General features: G+C 34.9%; 1 protein-coding gene across 4 annotated transcripts in view; it reads right to left on the bottom strand.

Moving 5' to 3' along the window:
* The window catches only part of LOC126382113 (inactive ubiquitin carboxyl-terminal hydrolase MINDY-4B), a 36818-nt gene extending 19602 nt beyond the window's left edge, over window positions 1–17216 (bottom strand). For 2 of the 4 annotated variants that reach the window (XM_050031856.1, XM_050031857.1), the window contains exon 1: window positions 9676–10278. In XM_050031856.1, coding sequence (XP_049887813.1) covers window positions 9676–9835 — 160 coding nt within the window. In that variant the 5' untranslated portion in view covers window positions 9836–10278. Of the gene's footprint in view, window positions 1–9675; window positions 10279–13938; window positions 14190–17180 lie in introns of those variants that run through there. The other 2 variants (XM_050031862.1, XM_050031858.1) reach the window with 2 other exon arrangements.

Genomic DNA, 17216 nt, shown 5'->3' with positions numbered 1-17216 from the left:
AGCACTGTCAATAGCGTAAGCAAACAGGTTAAGCAAAGTAAATATTATCAATGGGAGTAAGTGTATATTTGCTTTTGTTTATGTATGTACAATCATGTGCAATTTTGTATACCTACCCAGTTTAGAACCCTGTCATATTAACATAATTATTATACGATATATAGTGTGTCTTACAGTCCAATTTGTCAATAAAGTTGTGTGTGACATGGTACTAAGCCTTATGTATAAATACATATAAATCTAACTCACCGCCTTTTTCATTTCTTTCGCTTTTTCTCTCAATTATGATCTCTTCTTCCTTCTGGATATCTTCTTCCATATTTTCACTATTCATGTTTTGCTCTAGCTGAAATGCTAGGCGCTATGGAAAACACCAATTAAGAACTGAACCGATGGGCTAACTGCAGCCGAATTTGAGGAAAATAAGGTTTCCTAAGTCATAAGAAGCGAGCGAAATGGAATTACCACTTATTTTAATTATATGGAAATAATTTTGTCCATGATTGTTTGTGAGAACATTATATAAAATTAAGGTTTTGAATTCTATTGCACACTAATAACACAGGTAATGAACCATCGTCGATATGTTTTCCATTAAAAACTCGTGAATTTAAAATCATTTTGATATAAACTTACCAAATTTGTCAGAAAGAATTGAATTTATCGATTATTGACAACTTACTACAATTTTCCCAATCAAGACTAAAATTTTGAATTCACACTGATAATGTACCATCCCCACACCTGTTAGTGCAGCTTATCTGTTGAACCAAGGCCGAAACTGCAAAATGCGCAGTTATGCATTCATCAAACTAATCCGCAAGATAAACAGACACGGGGAAATAGTTAGCAGCTTAGGAAACTATAGTTGGACTGGTGAAGCTCAGCGAGTTCGGAATTTAAATTGAATTTATCTATTCACCTTTGCAGGTTTTGAATTTTGAATTTTGGGATTCGAAACTTCCTTTATTTTAGTTACAAAATTTATAATAATAATATATTCAATCTATTGAAAGAACTTTTACTTCTGAATATTCAATTATTTTAATTCTAACAGTAATTAACTTTTGAACATTCTATTCTCTTTAATAGCGATAAATTATAAATACTATACTTACCAAAAAGAGTGTGGCTTTTAAATTAAGAAAGATGCCTAATATTGAAGAATAAAATAAAATGAAGCTAACATATTTTTTTATTGTACAAACGACAACAATGGGTCGTAGACATAGAGTACATCGTCATTCTTTTAATCAAAACTTCAAAAGCTTTTCTGGAAACTGTCTCGAAAAATTGCTTCACATGAATCCCACCGCAAAATTCACCAAACCGGAATGATGGAAAGAATTGTGCAAAGAATGCAAGTCATGGCTTTAAACAAAACCCTCATTCCCCTTGAGTGCGAATTTCCACGAAGTATATGTACTTCTTGGAATGAATGGAGTATTTTAAACGAGGTCTTCTCTTAGCCGTCAAGGGTAACCTTGGAAAGCTTCCGCGGTTTCCATCGTTTACTAGCTTTATTTGAAACTTGATTAAAATTTGTTATTACAGAAGAGCTGCCATCAAAACTGGTAAAGCGGGAGACGTCCCAATTTATGAATAGAATTTAATTTAAATATTACAAAATAAATACCTTTTATCATTGACTTCTTTGTTTATAGAATGTCAGTGTTTTTTTGTTAAATGAGTATTATATTATATTTATTTATTGATTTAAAAAATATTATTTTTTTATTAAGTACTTTAAGATAACATTGCCTGTGCGAGTCTTATTGTCTGAATCTTTTAATAATTTCTATACGGTCTACGTTAAAATGTTGTTAAAGACGTAATTGAGTTCTACTGTTTTATTGCATCATTTTCCGTCACTTAAATGTATATTATTTTTTTCTTTAAATCCCAATCACTTCACGAACAAAAGGTAGCCCTATGATATTGAAATCGATCGGAAATTAATTAAAAGTAATCATAACCTGTTTAATAAAATTATGAGCAAAGTGAGACACAATCTCGAAGCCAACTCTATACACGTGGAACGAAAGTTAGCAAAGAAGCAAGATCTTGGAAAGTTCTAAAATTAAATCTTTGGGTTTCTCGATAATTATGTAAACCGGCCGGATTAGCTTATAGGTACTCGTACGAACTTAGAAAAGGAGTCAATCCAATGACTATATAACAAATTGCAGTCTTAAATTATCGACAATTCTTTACAAATATAAAGTAGTATAAATAAAAATCAATAGACGCAAATTTTCCTTGAAAATTAGCAGCAGCATGAAATTAAAAATAAAAGTTTATTTTAAAATATCGAGGAATAATGTCAACAATTAATACCGTAAAACAAAATTATAAGATTTTCCTTGCAGAAGCTGATTTTCTTTTGTAAAATATGATTAAATAAAGTTTTCGAAGCTTTTCTGCAATAAATATTTCCAAACAGTAACTTACGAGGGGAGGTCAAAAAGTTCGCGGAATGAGGGGGAAGGGGGTCGAAATTAAACACGAAACTATTTTTCCTTTTCAATATATTCTCCCTTAACCTTAACACATTTTCCGGATCTATCAAATAATTTGTTTATTCCATCATAAAAAAAAGATTTCTCTTTGCTGTCAAAATAGGCCGAAATTGCAGACTTGACTTCTTCATCATCGCCAAATTTTCGTCCACGCAGTTCCTTTTTCATTTTTGGGAACAAATAATAATCGCTGGGGGCCAAGTCTGGACTGTAAGGCGGGTGGTTTAATTTTTCGAACCCGCATCGGTGAATGGCAGCCGTCGCAACATGGCACGTGTGGACGGGTGCGTTGTCGTGCAAAAGGAGCACACCTCTTGACAGCTTTCCTCTTCTTTTTTCCTTGATAGCCTCTTTTAATCTATCCAGTAAAGAAGCGTAGTAATGTCCCGTTATAGTCACACCACGATCTTTATAATCAATCAGCAAAATACCTTCTGTATCCCAAAAAATAGTGGCCATGATCTTTCCGGCCGATTGTGACACCTTAAACTTCTTTGGAGGAGGTGTGCCTTTTTTATGCCACTGCATCGACTCTTGCTTCGACTCAGGTTCATAGTGGTGAACCCAGGTTTCATCTCCAGTAACAATCCGGACCATAACTTCTTCCTTATTCTCTCCACAGAGCTCTAAAAACTGGCGAGAACACTCGACACGCTCGCTTTTTTGAAGTGGCGTGAGCATTCTTGGAACCCATCTTGCGCTGACCTTAGTCATCCCAAGATGTTGATGTAGGATATTTAAAATACTTGTTTCGGATACACCGACCATTGCTGCAAGCTGCTTCTTCTTCAAGCGGGTATCTTCTAATACAAGTTTCTCTACTTTTTCGATGATTTCCGGTGTGGTGGCCTCAATGGGCCGTCCGGAGCGGGGGTCATCTTCAATCGACTCTCTTCCTTGCTTGAAAAGACTATGCCACTTGTAAACCATGGTTTTACCAGGGGCAGAGTCCGCGTAAACTGCTAACAGCTCTTGAAAAATCGTCTGAGCGGATTTTCCTTGCTTGGTGAGGAACTTAATGACGGCGCGGTGTTCAATTTTCTCCATATTCGCTGAGTTCTTCCCGATTCACTTGTTTGCTGGTCGATAGTTCAAACGTTAATGACCCGATTTGCTTCAAACTTGGTACATATACTGTTAATGAGGTGTGCAACTAGCGGCTACCTGTACGAGCAAACCAACCCCCTCCAACCCCTCCATTCCGCGAACTTTTTGACCTCCCCTCGTAATTACGATGTCGTCAATAACAAATTATCAATTAATTTTGTCTTTAAAGAAACATGTTTATTATTATCGTGAAAATATACTCCCTATATTATATTATATATAGCTACAAACCCATGTACTGACTGACTGACTGACTGACTCACTGACAGGGTTGTTCTCCCAGAAGGAGTGTCGGGGGGTGAAAATGATGTATGGGGGGTATGATCAAGATCTTCCGGTGAGTATGGGAAAACTTCCAGATCTTGGAAAACTGCTCCGCATCAGGGAGAGACCCTACAGTCTGGCGCAACTATTATACCTGGATCAATTTTTTTTTCGCAAAACCTATTTAAAACTTGGTCAAATTCTTTTGTCGGTGAAAAAAAATCAAAATGGCGGAAAAACAAGATGGCCGCCATACAAAAGTTTGTTTTTCCAGAAAATGTCTCGGAGGTAAAACTGATGTGTGGGAATGTAATCGGAGTGTCTTGTCGAGTACGGAAAAGTTTCTCAATCTTCGAAAGCTGCTCCGCATCAGGGAGACACCCTACGGCCTGGCGAAACTATATAACCTGGAGCAATTTTGTTTTCGCATGACATATTTAAATCTTGGTCAAATTCAATCGCCGGTGAAAAAAAACCAAAATGGCGGAAAATCAAGATGGTCGCCATACAAAATTTTGTTTTTTCAGAAAAATGACTTAGAGGTAAAAACAATGTATGGGGGTGTAATCGGAATGTCATGTTGAGTATGGAAGTACTTCTCGATTTTTGAAATCTGCTCTGCATCAGGGAGACACCCTACGGCCTGGCAAAACTATCGCACCTGGCACATTTTTGTTTTCACAAAACCTATTTAAATCTTGGTCAAATTTTATCGCGGGTGAAAAAAAAACAAAATGGCCGAAAAACAAGATGGCCGCCATATAAATTTTTGTTTTTCCAGAAAATGTCTCGAGTGTAAAAATGATGTATTTGGGTGTGATCGGAACGTCATCTTTGAAAACTGCTCCGCGTCAGGGAGTCACCCTACGGCCTGGCAAAACTATAGCACCTAGAACTTTCTGGATTTCATGAGACATATTCGAGTCTTGGTCAAATTCAATCGCCGGCAAAAAACAAGATGGCCGCCATACAAAGCTTCGAACTAATACAGGACACGCGAGCAGCTTGCTGCGAGCGAACCACGCGACATCTAGTTATAATATATATAGCTACAAACCCATGTATTGACTGACTGACTCACTCACTGACAGGGTTGTTCTCCCAGAAGGAGTGTCGGGGGGTAAAAATGGTGTATGGGGGATGTGATCAAAATTTTCCGGTGAGTATGGGAAAACTTCCAGATCTTGGAAAACTGCTCCGCATCAGGGAGACACCCTACGGCCTGGCGAAACTATCGCACCTGGAACGATTCTTTTTTCACAAAACCTACTTAAATCTTGGTCAAATTCTATTGTCGGTGAAAAAAAATCAAAATGGCGGAAAAACAAGATGGCCGCCATACAAAATTTCGTTTTTCCAGAAAATGTCTCGGAGGTAAAAATGATGTATGGGAGGTGTGATCGGAACGTCAAGCTTAATATGAAACAACTGCTTGATCTTGAAAAACTGCTCCGCAACAGGGAGACACCCTACGGCCTGGCCAAACTATCGCACCTAGAACATTATTTTTTCCACCAGGCCTATTATAATCTTGGTCAAATTTAATTGTAGTTGAAAAAAAATCAAAATGGCGGAAATTCAAGATGGCCGCCATACAAATTTTTCTTTTTTCCTGAAAATGCCTCGGGCGTAAAAATGATGTATAGGAATGTGATCGGATCGTCATGTTGAGTATTTCAATACTGCTCCATCTTGAAAAACTGCTCCGCATCAGGGAGACACCCTACGGCCTGGCAAAACTATAATACCTAGAGCAATATTTTTTTTACGAAACCTATTTATATCTTGGTCAAATTTTATCCCCGGTAAAAAAAAACAAAATGGCCGAAAAACAAGATGGCCGCCATACAAAATTTTGTTTTTCCAGAAAATGTATCGGGTGTAAAAAATATGTATAGGGGTGTGAACGGAACGTCATCTTGGAAAACTGCTCCGCATCAGGGAGACACCCTACGGCCTGGCAAAACTATAGCACCTAGAACTTTTTTGATTTCACGAGACCTATTCAAGTCTTGGTCAAATTCTATCGCGGTAAAAAAATGGCGGTAAAACAAAACACGCGAGCAGCTTGCTGCGAGCGAACCACGCGACATCTAGTTATATTATATATAGCTACAAACCCACTGACTGACTCACTCACTGACATAATTGTTCTCCCAGAAGGAGCGTCGGGGGGTCAAAATGATGTATGGGGGGTGTGATCAAGACCTCCCGGTGAGTATGGGAAAAATCTCAAATCTTGGAAAACTGCTCCGCATCAGGGAGACACCCTACGGCCTGGCAAAACTATCGCACCTGGAACGATTATTTTTTCACGAAACCTATTTATTTCTTGGTCAAATCCTATAGCCGGTGAAAAAAAAACAAAATGGCGGAAAAACAAGATGGCCGCCATACAAATTTTTGTTTTTCCAGAAAATGTCTCGGAGGCAAAAACAATGTATTGGGGTGCAATCGGAATGTCATGTTGAGTATGGAAGTATTTCTCGATTTTCGAAAACTGCTCCGCATCAGGGAGACACCCTACGGCCTGGCGCAACTATTATACCTGGATAAGATTTTTTTTCACGAACCCTATTTAAATCTTGGTCAAATTCAATCACCGGTGAAAAAAAACCAAAATGGCGGAAAAACAAGATGGCCGCCATACAAAATTTTCGTTTTTCCTGAAAATGCCTCGGGGGTAAAAATTTTGTATGGAGATGTAATCGGAACGTCTTGTTGAGTATGTAAATACTTCCCGACCTTCAAAAACTGCTTCGCATCAGGGAGACACCCTACGGCCTGGCAAAACTATCGCACCTGGAACGATTATTTTTTCACAAGACCTATTTAAATCTTGGTCAAATTCTATCGTGAGTGAAAAAAAATCAAAATGGCGGAAAAACATGATGGCCGCCATACAAATTTTTCGTTTTTCCTCAAAATGCCTCGGGGGTAAAAATGATGTATAGGAATGTGATCGGAACGTCATGTCAAGTATGAAAATACGTCTGGATTTTCGATAGCTGCTCCGCATCAGGGAGACACCCTACGGCCTGGCGAAACTATCGCACCTGGAACTGTTTGGTTTTCATAAAACCTATTTAATTCTTGGTCAAATTTTATCGCCGGTGAAAAAAAAATAAAATGGCGGAAAATCAAGATGGCCGCCATACAAAATTTTCGTTTTTCCCGAAAATGCCTCGGGGGTAAAAATGATGTATGAGGAATGTGATCGAAACATCATGTTGAGTATGGAAATACTTTTCGATCTTCGAAAGCTGCTCCGCATCAGGGAGACACCCTACGGCCTGGCGAAACTATCGCACCTGGATTTTTTTTGTTTTCACGAAGCTTATTAAAGTCTTGGTCAAATTTTATCGCCAGTGAAAAAAAAAACAAAATGGCCGAAAAAACAAGATGGCCGCCATACAAATTTTTGTTTTTCCAGAAATGTCTCAGAGGTAAAAATGATGTATTGGGGTGTGATCGGAACGTCATCTTGGAAAACTGCTCCGCATCAGGGGTCACCCTACGGCCTGGCAAAACTATAGCACCTAGAACTTTTTTGATTTCACGAGACCTATTTAAGTCTTGGTCAAATTCTATCGCAGTAAAAAAATGGCGGGAAAACAAGACACGCGAGCAGCTTGCTGCGAGCGAACCACGCGACATCTAGTTATAATTATAAATTTGCAAATTACATCAAGTAAATATTAATTATAATAACATAATTAAAAATATAATCATTTTAATTTAATGATTACAATTTTAGTTCTAAACAAAATTTGATAAAATATATAGGACTTATTCCAATTATTTAAAATTTAAATGAGCCCGATTTTGATAATATTAAAGGATGTATTATAATTATTCAATTCAAAATCGACGTATTATAATTATGAGTTTCCTTTTTTTTAAGTAATTGTTTACTTTTTGTAAAATTTTGTTTTCGTTGAAATGTAAAAATATGAAAGCGACAAAACTTACTGAAAAGCAGTGGAGCTAACATATTTTCGTGAGTCGCCTGAAGGCTTCTATCAATAGAACTGCATTTTGAAGCTATCATACGATTTCTATTACAGCCGAATATGGTTCGGCGGAATAGTTTTGTTATAACGACATATTGACTGATGTAGAGTCAAACAGACACAACAAATTCAAATATTTCAAATAGTTTTTGGAGTTATTTATTTGCAAATTAATAATTTTGGTATGATATAGTTTTTTCGCAATGAAAAGTCGCGCGGTTATATTGTGTTAGCTTTTATAAAGAGAGATCTTTGTGTGTGGGGGAAAGGTTAAAAATGCTTAATTTTATTATTCTTAAATGAGGTTAGAGTATACTAGAGCAGCTAGAGAGAGTAGCTTAGTTAAATAATGAATTGTTAATTTTTAGATTATTAGTTTATGATAATTTGGTTTAATATAAATTTAGGAAAATACGATCAGAGGAGGCTAACCCTAAAGTACCTATTAGCTTTCGTCTGGAATTCAGAGATGAGAATGTGTCTTTCATACAGATGTTTTTTCCCGCTAACTCCCGTTCCCGTGGGAATTTCGGGAATTCCTTTCTTAGTGCACCTCTACGGTATTTAAACTACGTCCCTTCCAAATTTCAAGTGCCTACGTTTAGCCGTTTAGGATGTGCGTTGATATGTCAGTCAGTCAGTTTCTCCTTTTATATATTTAGATTAAAATTTCACACAAATAGTGATTCGAATTGTTTTTCTTCGTCATATTGGCGACCATGGACGAATACGACTTCAATTTACACTATAGCGCTATTACCAACATAAAAAACCCAAGGTTTGCTCCATGCTTGGCGTCAATCACTATTGCTAAGGAAAATGATCACGGGTTTTCAATATAGTTTTATTTATTTATTTATTTATTTTATTGTGTCTATTCTATTTTATTGGATAACATAATAGGTAATTGAAAAAGCTTATAATATATACTTCAAGGCAATCGATGGTTCTGTTCCCAGTACAAATCATCTAAGTTTATTTTAAGTTTATGCCTGTAATTTTCTAATCCGCCGAAACAGCAAGGGACGGATGATTGATAGCTGTTAATTTTAAAATGTATGAGTGAATAAATAAATAATCCGAGCGAATCAAATATCTCACTGGTATGCAACCCATTCGACGTATGCTGTCAACTTAATTCGTCGGGTTAATATTTCGGCGGACTAATATAAAATTTTGGAAGGGTTTTTTTTAATTTCTGCACAAAATTGACGTGTTCCATAAATTGTATGTTTGTCGATTACCCATACCTTTCTTTTTCAGCGAAATTCGATGGTGTGTACAGGAATTAGCACCACTGTGGTCAGTTAGAAAGAATATCTATGCTAGTGGGCATTTGTCCAGCCAAGTAGTTAATGCCATTTGAGGAAAATCTACAATTAGTTACTTTAAAAAAAAGCTATTGAGCATGTCATAAATGTGTAATGGGTAAGCTATTTTATACATATTAATTTTTTTTACTACAAAGTTATAGTGATAATATTACATAATTACAAAAGTACGATATTAATTTAATTAATTGTATATTTTATTAATAATAATTGTTTGTTATATTAATATACCTACTTAATATTTTATTTTCTATTTAATATTAAGGGTTTCATACTTACACACTTACCTTATTTATTTATTTAATCATTTATGTTGTAAAAGGTGTTAGACTGTTACATAAGCCAATTATTAAATATTTTTAGTCAGCGATTAATTTAATCTCGAGATTAATTATTTCTTATGTATATTTATTTCTATTCTATTAAAATCATATTTCTTACCTGCATTTCCCAAATCAGGCGACAGAAGAAGTAGCCGTTTGTCAAACAATCCCTTTTCTTCACTTTCCTTCGTTTGAGTTTTCATTGTATCATAATCCACATTGAGCCGATTTTTTGGTGTTTTATTGTAAATAATATATTTTGTTAGATGGTCTTCCATTTCGTTTTGTGCAATATATTGTTTTTATTAGTTAATAGCTTTCCTTTTTATTTAACTATTATTTGGTATATTTTCTGCTACTAATTCCTTGCTTAGTGATTAATACATTCTTGAATTGAATTTACATTATAATGTTTAATTTTTCGTATAAATATTATTTTTTAATAATTTCAATTTCGGATAACTTTTTCACTTGGTTGTAGCGTGCTTCTCTCTTGTTTGTACTAATTACTGCTAAGTACAAACTGCACTGTATTCTTTTTGGATGGTGTCCAAATATTTATCGCATATTTTATTTTTATTTTTCACTGTAGTTATTTCATTCTGCCAGCTTTTCCAAATTAGCTAATTACTGGAATGAAGTTTTATTTTGATTGTGTTTTGTAAAATTAATTCAATTTTATTTTAGTTTTATTTAATGAAAAATATACCTTGTTGCAGGTGTTAACACCACAAATTCGTACAGTAGAATAATTCCGCGGCACCGTGCCGCCACAAAATGTTTATGCAAATCAAAATGTATATTACTCCAGTGAGACTTTAAATATTCAGCCATGTGGATATACGGAATCATTGTTTGAAATTTCGACTCTCTGATTTCAATGTTCGGCGTTATTGGTAGTTTGGGAGCAATCGTTTAAAATGGTGACTAAAATTTGAAATAGTATTCCTAAAGTTTATTATTATTGCTATTGAAATTTAAATGACTATATTACAGTTATGAGAATTTAATAAAATAGTTGTATAGTGTACATTTATGATTAAATTGAGATAAATACCGATAGATTCAGCGGGACAAGCGGGCAAGAGGCGGGATCTCAAACAAAGTCTTATTTCTCTATTCTATGAGCTACAAGCTTTAAGAAATAATAATTATAATGTCAATTTTTTTACAGGAATCATCTCTGTAAAATCTAGGTAGTTGTTTTTTTCTTTATAACTATATTGAGCAGGTATAACATGGATTATTCTAAAAGGTCCAATATGTTATCAATTTTCTTCTTTAAGTCGGCAACCTGGGAGCACATTGAAAAAATATGTCAGTTTATAACATAACAAAACACAAAAGCTCACGATAATATTGGAGTAGCCAGAGGTGCCATTGGAAGATTAACTAAGGAAACACAGATGACCGAGTTTCTGTATTTCTGTGTGTTTTCTTTATGACGGCAAATAGTTATATTTAATTAAACATTATGGCTTTTTTTGTGGAATATATGGATTTTGAGTTAATTAATATATGAATTGGAGTTTTGACGGGTAACGGCTCTAATTCAAGTAGTAGGGGTGAGCAATATAATATAGCCACGTTAGAACCTTAGTTCATTATCATATTTCACATTTAGTGAGACTTACAAAACAATTTTTCAAAAAAGTGAATGTGACATGGTATTAAAGTGTATACCTAAATAAATAATGCTCGTGACCGTATAATGACTAAAACATGTTAGATAGGTGTATCCTACACGATATGTGCCTACACTCACTGCATTTCTCGCTTATCAAACGAACTATAAGCTTCTGACAGTGATGCCTATATACCGCGACCACGCATTTTAGATACTCTATTCAATTACTTATTTTCGTACCAGTGTCCAGTCATGAGTAATATCATTTACCCACTTTAGAATTAGAACCCTGTTGCACTATCATATTTGACATTTAATGACACTTAAGGTTTAAATTGTCAAAAAAGAGATGACATTGTATCAAAGTGTATCGTAAAATCACACCCATAATTCATGATAATATAAAATTCCCTATGACCTACTGGGTACATCTGTTGGTGCATGTACACAATTTAGCGATGAAACTTTTATTTTAGACACCTACAGGTTAGTAGTCTCAATACAGGGTGTTAGTGATATCGTACTGATTACTAAGGGGGATGATTCAGATCATGATTCTGACTTACAAAATCAAGTGTAATTTTCCGTCGAAAAATTCATGATTTTAATGTTTCTTTTTTAATTACTTTCAGTTCCATACTTTTGCGACGAAAACATCTTCTTGATATCAACCCTAAAAGTTTTCGTTACGATGTCGTAATAAACCGACACGAGAAAATTATATGTTTGGCAGAGGCAACCCTGTAGATTTTAGCATGTCTTGATTAGCACTAATGAATGAACTACCTATCTATTTTCTTGCTTCTCTATGAGGTAATTTACACCGTTAAAAAATATCACTTGTAGAAAATGCTCCAGGAAACCTTAGGTAAACTTTTTTAATATGAAACATTCTACAAAGGACGCATCTTGCTACTCGATGATGAACGGTTGCATGTATAAGTTGTAGACGTCGGCGTCTCAAACATATGAGGTTGTAATACAGAAGTCTACAGAAGATATATCTGAGTACAGGGTATATGTACGTATCTTACGAGGTGCACGCTTGATCGCTGTCTAGTTAGGTTAGTTAGAGATACGAGCTTGATCAAATCAGTTCGTTAGTTGCTTCAGCCGATTATTTGGGTTTGAGGGTTTACAAAATACGGTAGCTGTTATATTCTTGATTGGTAGTCGGTTGGTAGTAAGGCTGACAGAGGAAGACCTAGAAGGACGTACATTGCCCAAATTGGAGATGTCCTTAAAAAAGTTTCAGTACGATCTGCTCTGAACTGAAAACGATTGATGAATCTGGAGACAACAAAGGAAGTATGTGTGAGGATCGAAGCAAATGGAATTCCATAGTCTCTGCTTACCCGGTGGGAAATAGGCGTGAGTTTATGTATGTATGTTTTATTTTTGATAGTCTTCATCACTGCTGCTTCATAAATATTTACTTATTTACTTACTGGGAGGATTCAATCATTAACTACTATCGTAAGTTGATTTGGTTTTTTTTCTTACAGTGGACCAGCATGGTAGCTGCTCCATACTGCCTTATTCAAGGGAGGCCTGTTCCCAGCATTGCAACATATAAAGGCTGTCTATGTTTCATGTAATTTATTTTATTTTTAATTGTGGCTTAGATTGTTTATTTCTAAATACTACAATTTAGAAGACCACAGACTAGGCGTCAAAGTCAAGAGGTGCCGTGGCCAACCTCAAAGAAGCTGGCGTGACAAGTTGGATACTTACTTGACTTCTTGGAAAGAAAATAGAAAATCAGGAAGAATGGAAGAAAGACAGAGAGGCCTTTGCCCTTTTGTGTGATGGTGTAATAAAAAGAACTACAAATATCAAAATTCTTTTATCTAACTAACCATGTTTAAAATTAGAATGATTTGCAATCAACTCGTGCCCTGAACTACGTCAGGCTTGCGCTTTATCGCACACATTAACACGTGTTCTAGTTCATATGAAAGCTGCTTATATGTATAACAGAACAGGTACGTACAATTATTGTCTTCATTTATTAGTTATTTTACGTAAATATTCATTAAAATATAAAAAAATACGTCTTATAAATTAAATATCTCAAATAAAAAAAGCCTGTGTAAAATGCAATTTAATAATCACAGTACATTATCTGTAATTGGATTTTGTTTCCTGGTATACATTTTTTTAATTATTATATTTTTTTCAATTTGTATTTTTAATAATATTTGTATTTGTTTTTTTTTAATGTTATTCCATTTTTAAATTGTATGTAATCAATTACGAAACTTATTTTAATTAAAGTAATCAAAATGTTTATTGTGATACATTGCCCACGGCTCTACTTAATAATAAAAAAAGTACGAATAAACCGTATTGTACTGAATTTCCGAAACAAGAGAGCCGCAGGCAACGCTTTTTTTTGCAGAGAGCTTTTGAAATTATAGACCTTTAGGAAAATCGTTGGAAAAACATTGTAGTTTTTAACAAATTAAATAAATAAAGGTTATTGCGCTGCGATGCTCTTGTTTTTAAAATACTTTTATTATAGTATCTTTCACCATTCAATAACATAGAGATACACCCGAACAGTGTCCGGGAGGACACGTCAAATACAAGTTTATTCAAACTTCTAATTAAAATTAAAAAATGTAAATTCTGAAATGAGAAATAATTAAAAAATCATATAACGTAAATGGTTTGATCAAAGAACGTTAATTTTAAATTGGTTCATTTAAAAATAAAATTATATTCACAGGAGAAAAATATCGTTTGACTTACCTTTCTCTTTGGCAATTTTCACCACCTTAGTCAGGGATTCTTTATTAGTAACTAAGGAATCTGCTTTTTTATCAACCGGCAAATTTGATTTTAAGTTTTTCCAACGATTTCCGAAGTCTTTATTCATTTTCGAATTAAATAACTTAAAATTGTGATTCAAAAAAAAAACGCGTACATAAATAGAAATATTGAAATTATGTATTGCTACTTTAAATAATCATTTTATTAAATTACTTATGGTTTCAATAATTATTACTACTGCGCTCAGCAGTAGGAAGAATATATAGGTTTTTCATGCAACAGTTAGGAAAATTAAATTAATATTATTAGTTTAATATATTTTTTCTTGAGAAATTATATTAATATATTTTTAAACATTTATTTCGCACAATTTCCGTTACTTTCTTGAAACACTGAGTTGGTCCGCTATTAAAGAAAGTTTTGAATAGAATAAACTGAATTGTGTTTCAAGGTTCGCAAAGTGTGTAGTTTTTCTTGAAGGTGTTAAACGGTTTTCTTTAACATAGTCCGACTAATCAATCTTGATATTTGAGGAATTGTTTAATTTTGACTTTAATCATACAAAACCTTAGAAATTAATGAATAGTAATGAGGATTTTTTTAAATATATAGCTAGGTAATATGTAAAATTATTGTGAAATCGCTAAATATATTATTATTCGCTATTTGGCTAAGCAGATGGACAAAAATAATAAAATGCTTTGCAAAAACAAAAATTGACGATTCATTAATAATAACAGCTGTGATAGAAACCTACAAAATCTTTGCAGATACTGACCACGTGGTACACAAAATGTAGACCAGGTACCTACGTACTGAGTGTAGTAAATAAAGAAAATTAAGTAATATTATGAAACACATAATAATTAACCGGTGAGAGCCCTCATCGCTCCCCATTTGTCCGGCCAAGTATATATGCACTCTGCGGCAGATCTACAATAAGTCTCGGCAAAAAGAAATGTGTTAAATCAAACATGTGACACTTCGATATTTATAACCGCGAAAACCTCAAGCAATAATATTGTGCCTAAATATAAGATGTACATAATAATAAATTAATATTTATATAAGACAAAATATGTACCTATTAACTATTGAAGGCGATAAGGTCGCCTTTGCCCACCTTAGAATAAGTTTATCCTGTAAATGTTTTGTAAATTTGTGTGCAATAAAGGGTTTTATTATTATTTGCAAGTCGTTTCCATATCTCGGGCCTATGGAGTCCCGTAGTTTTGGAAGGCGTGCGTAATTGAAGGCGAAAACTGGGTGTCTATACTACATATACATCTCTGCCTACCTTCGGTGATACATACGTGATGTAAAGTATTGATGATTTTAGAAAATTATCAAGACGTTTCAATCAATCTATCGATTTGAGTGTCGTAGAATGGATTTATTGTCGAACAGTAAGGTCACGATCGCGGCCACCATTATGACGCGGACAAATTGTATAGGTAACGGAATAGGGTTCGCAAATCTAAGTTTCAAGTCTATATAAATATATATTGTTATGGCTTTCGAAGGACGTAATATACGATCTCGACGACCCGATTACTCTAGACATAGAGGCAGCCAATCAGCTCGTGACACCTAACACTTCAGGATCTCAATACCGATCCCGCCGGCGTGGTCAACGATTCCTCTCAATCAGCGCTTATCGCTATCGACCCACTAGGGTCGATCAATTTTTTCAAATATTTTTCCTCTCAGACGACGCTTTGAGCCGAGGTTCTTGCCCAACTGGGCACCCTCAGGCCTGTTGTCTTAAACGTTGTACCGGATGAGAGCATTCAGCGCTCCCCATTTGTCCGGCCAAGTAGTTAATGCCATCTGCGGCAATTCTACAATAAGTTACGTCAAAAAAATGTTATGGCTTAATAAGGCAGCAATCCGTGTTATCTGTTCGGAAAGCGCGTGATTTACATTGTAGTATCACTGAATCCCTGTTCGGGGTCTAAACCACTGAATTCGACTTTATGAATTTGAATTCATGTTTGGATCATAGGTAATTGATATCACGTGGTTTCCAGAATCAATGCCCGGTTAAAAGCAATAGGCTCGCCTTCTGCTAATGAATACGCACTAATACAACTCTCTCACAGGGTTAACACTTGGTTAAACAGACTTTGAAAAAAAATCAACACCTCCCTAGCATTATCCAACCAACCAACTAACCAACCTACCACCTACCATATGGAACGCAATAAATGATACGATTATGATTATCTCTTTTTTCACAGTGTCCGCTTACATAAACTGAAGATTTGACAGGGCCGATACTTATAGAAGAGACTGCCTGTCTGACCTTCAGCCCGCGAAGGAACAACCAGCACAAAAAAATAAAAGCTTAAAAAACTAAAAATAGAGTCCGCAACATGAAAAAAGTCCCACGGTCGCGGCGCTAGTGTCGCAGTTTCTGTATGGAATTATTATGACTGTATGGAATTATTGGGACTTTGCAGACTACTTTCACCAAAACCAATATAGATGGCGTTGTACAGCTTAAACGTGATAATCACCTACTTTCTCATTACTCGGGTACCTACATTATTATTCAAAAATTCAATGTAATGACAAAACCTTTATTGTTGCTTGATATTTGGACCACATTATGTTGCTATCTATATTGTTTCTCTATATTTTGATCATAGTAATAATGGGTGAAACCCTGACACCAGGGTTGATGAGGTTGGTATTCCACCTCACGACCCACACGATAAGAAGAAGAAGAAGAAGATGGGTGGAAGATGTAAATGTACACTGTACAGTCATGAGCAACATAATGTACCCACTTTGGGACTCTGTCGCACTAACGTCTTTGACATTTAGTGAGAGTTACAGTTCAATTTGTCAAAAAAGTGAATGTGACATGATACCAAAGTGTGTACATATTAATGCTCGTGACCGTACCTGGGTGTAATAAAAAGGGTCGTCATTTATACACGAAAACAAAGATAAGAGATGCATATGTCTGTAATCCATGAAATTAGAATGCGAAACGAAGGAAAATTTTTACAGCGCTATCTATATTGTATTTTTTTTAGGAACATAGCCTGGAAAGTCCATCATTGGTTCCATTAAAATAAGACAAAAAAAAAAGAAAAAATATTTAATCGATATACTTACTTATTGTTTTAACATATTAACACAAAATAATACAATAAAAAAACACACGCCAATAAAATACGCGGGACTTCTTTCGAGGCGCGTACTTTACATACCTATCACACAATTGTTGTTCATCATCATGCTACGTG

The sequence above is a fragment of the Pectinophora gossypiella genome, chromosome 3 (genome assembly GCF_024362695.1).
Source record: "Pectinophora gossypiella chromosome 3, ilPecGoss1.1, whole genome shotgun sequence".
In the NCBI taxonomy this organism is placed as follows: Eukaryota; Metazoa; Arthropoda; class Insecta; order Lepidoptera; family Gelechiidae; genus Pectinophora; species Pectinophora gossypiella.
This window is presented reverse-complemented; position numbering and strand designations above follow the sequence as displayed.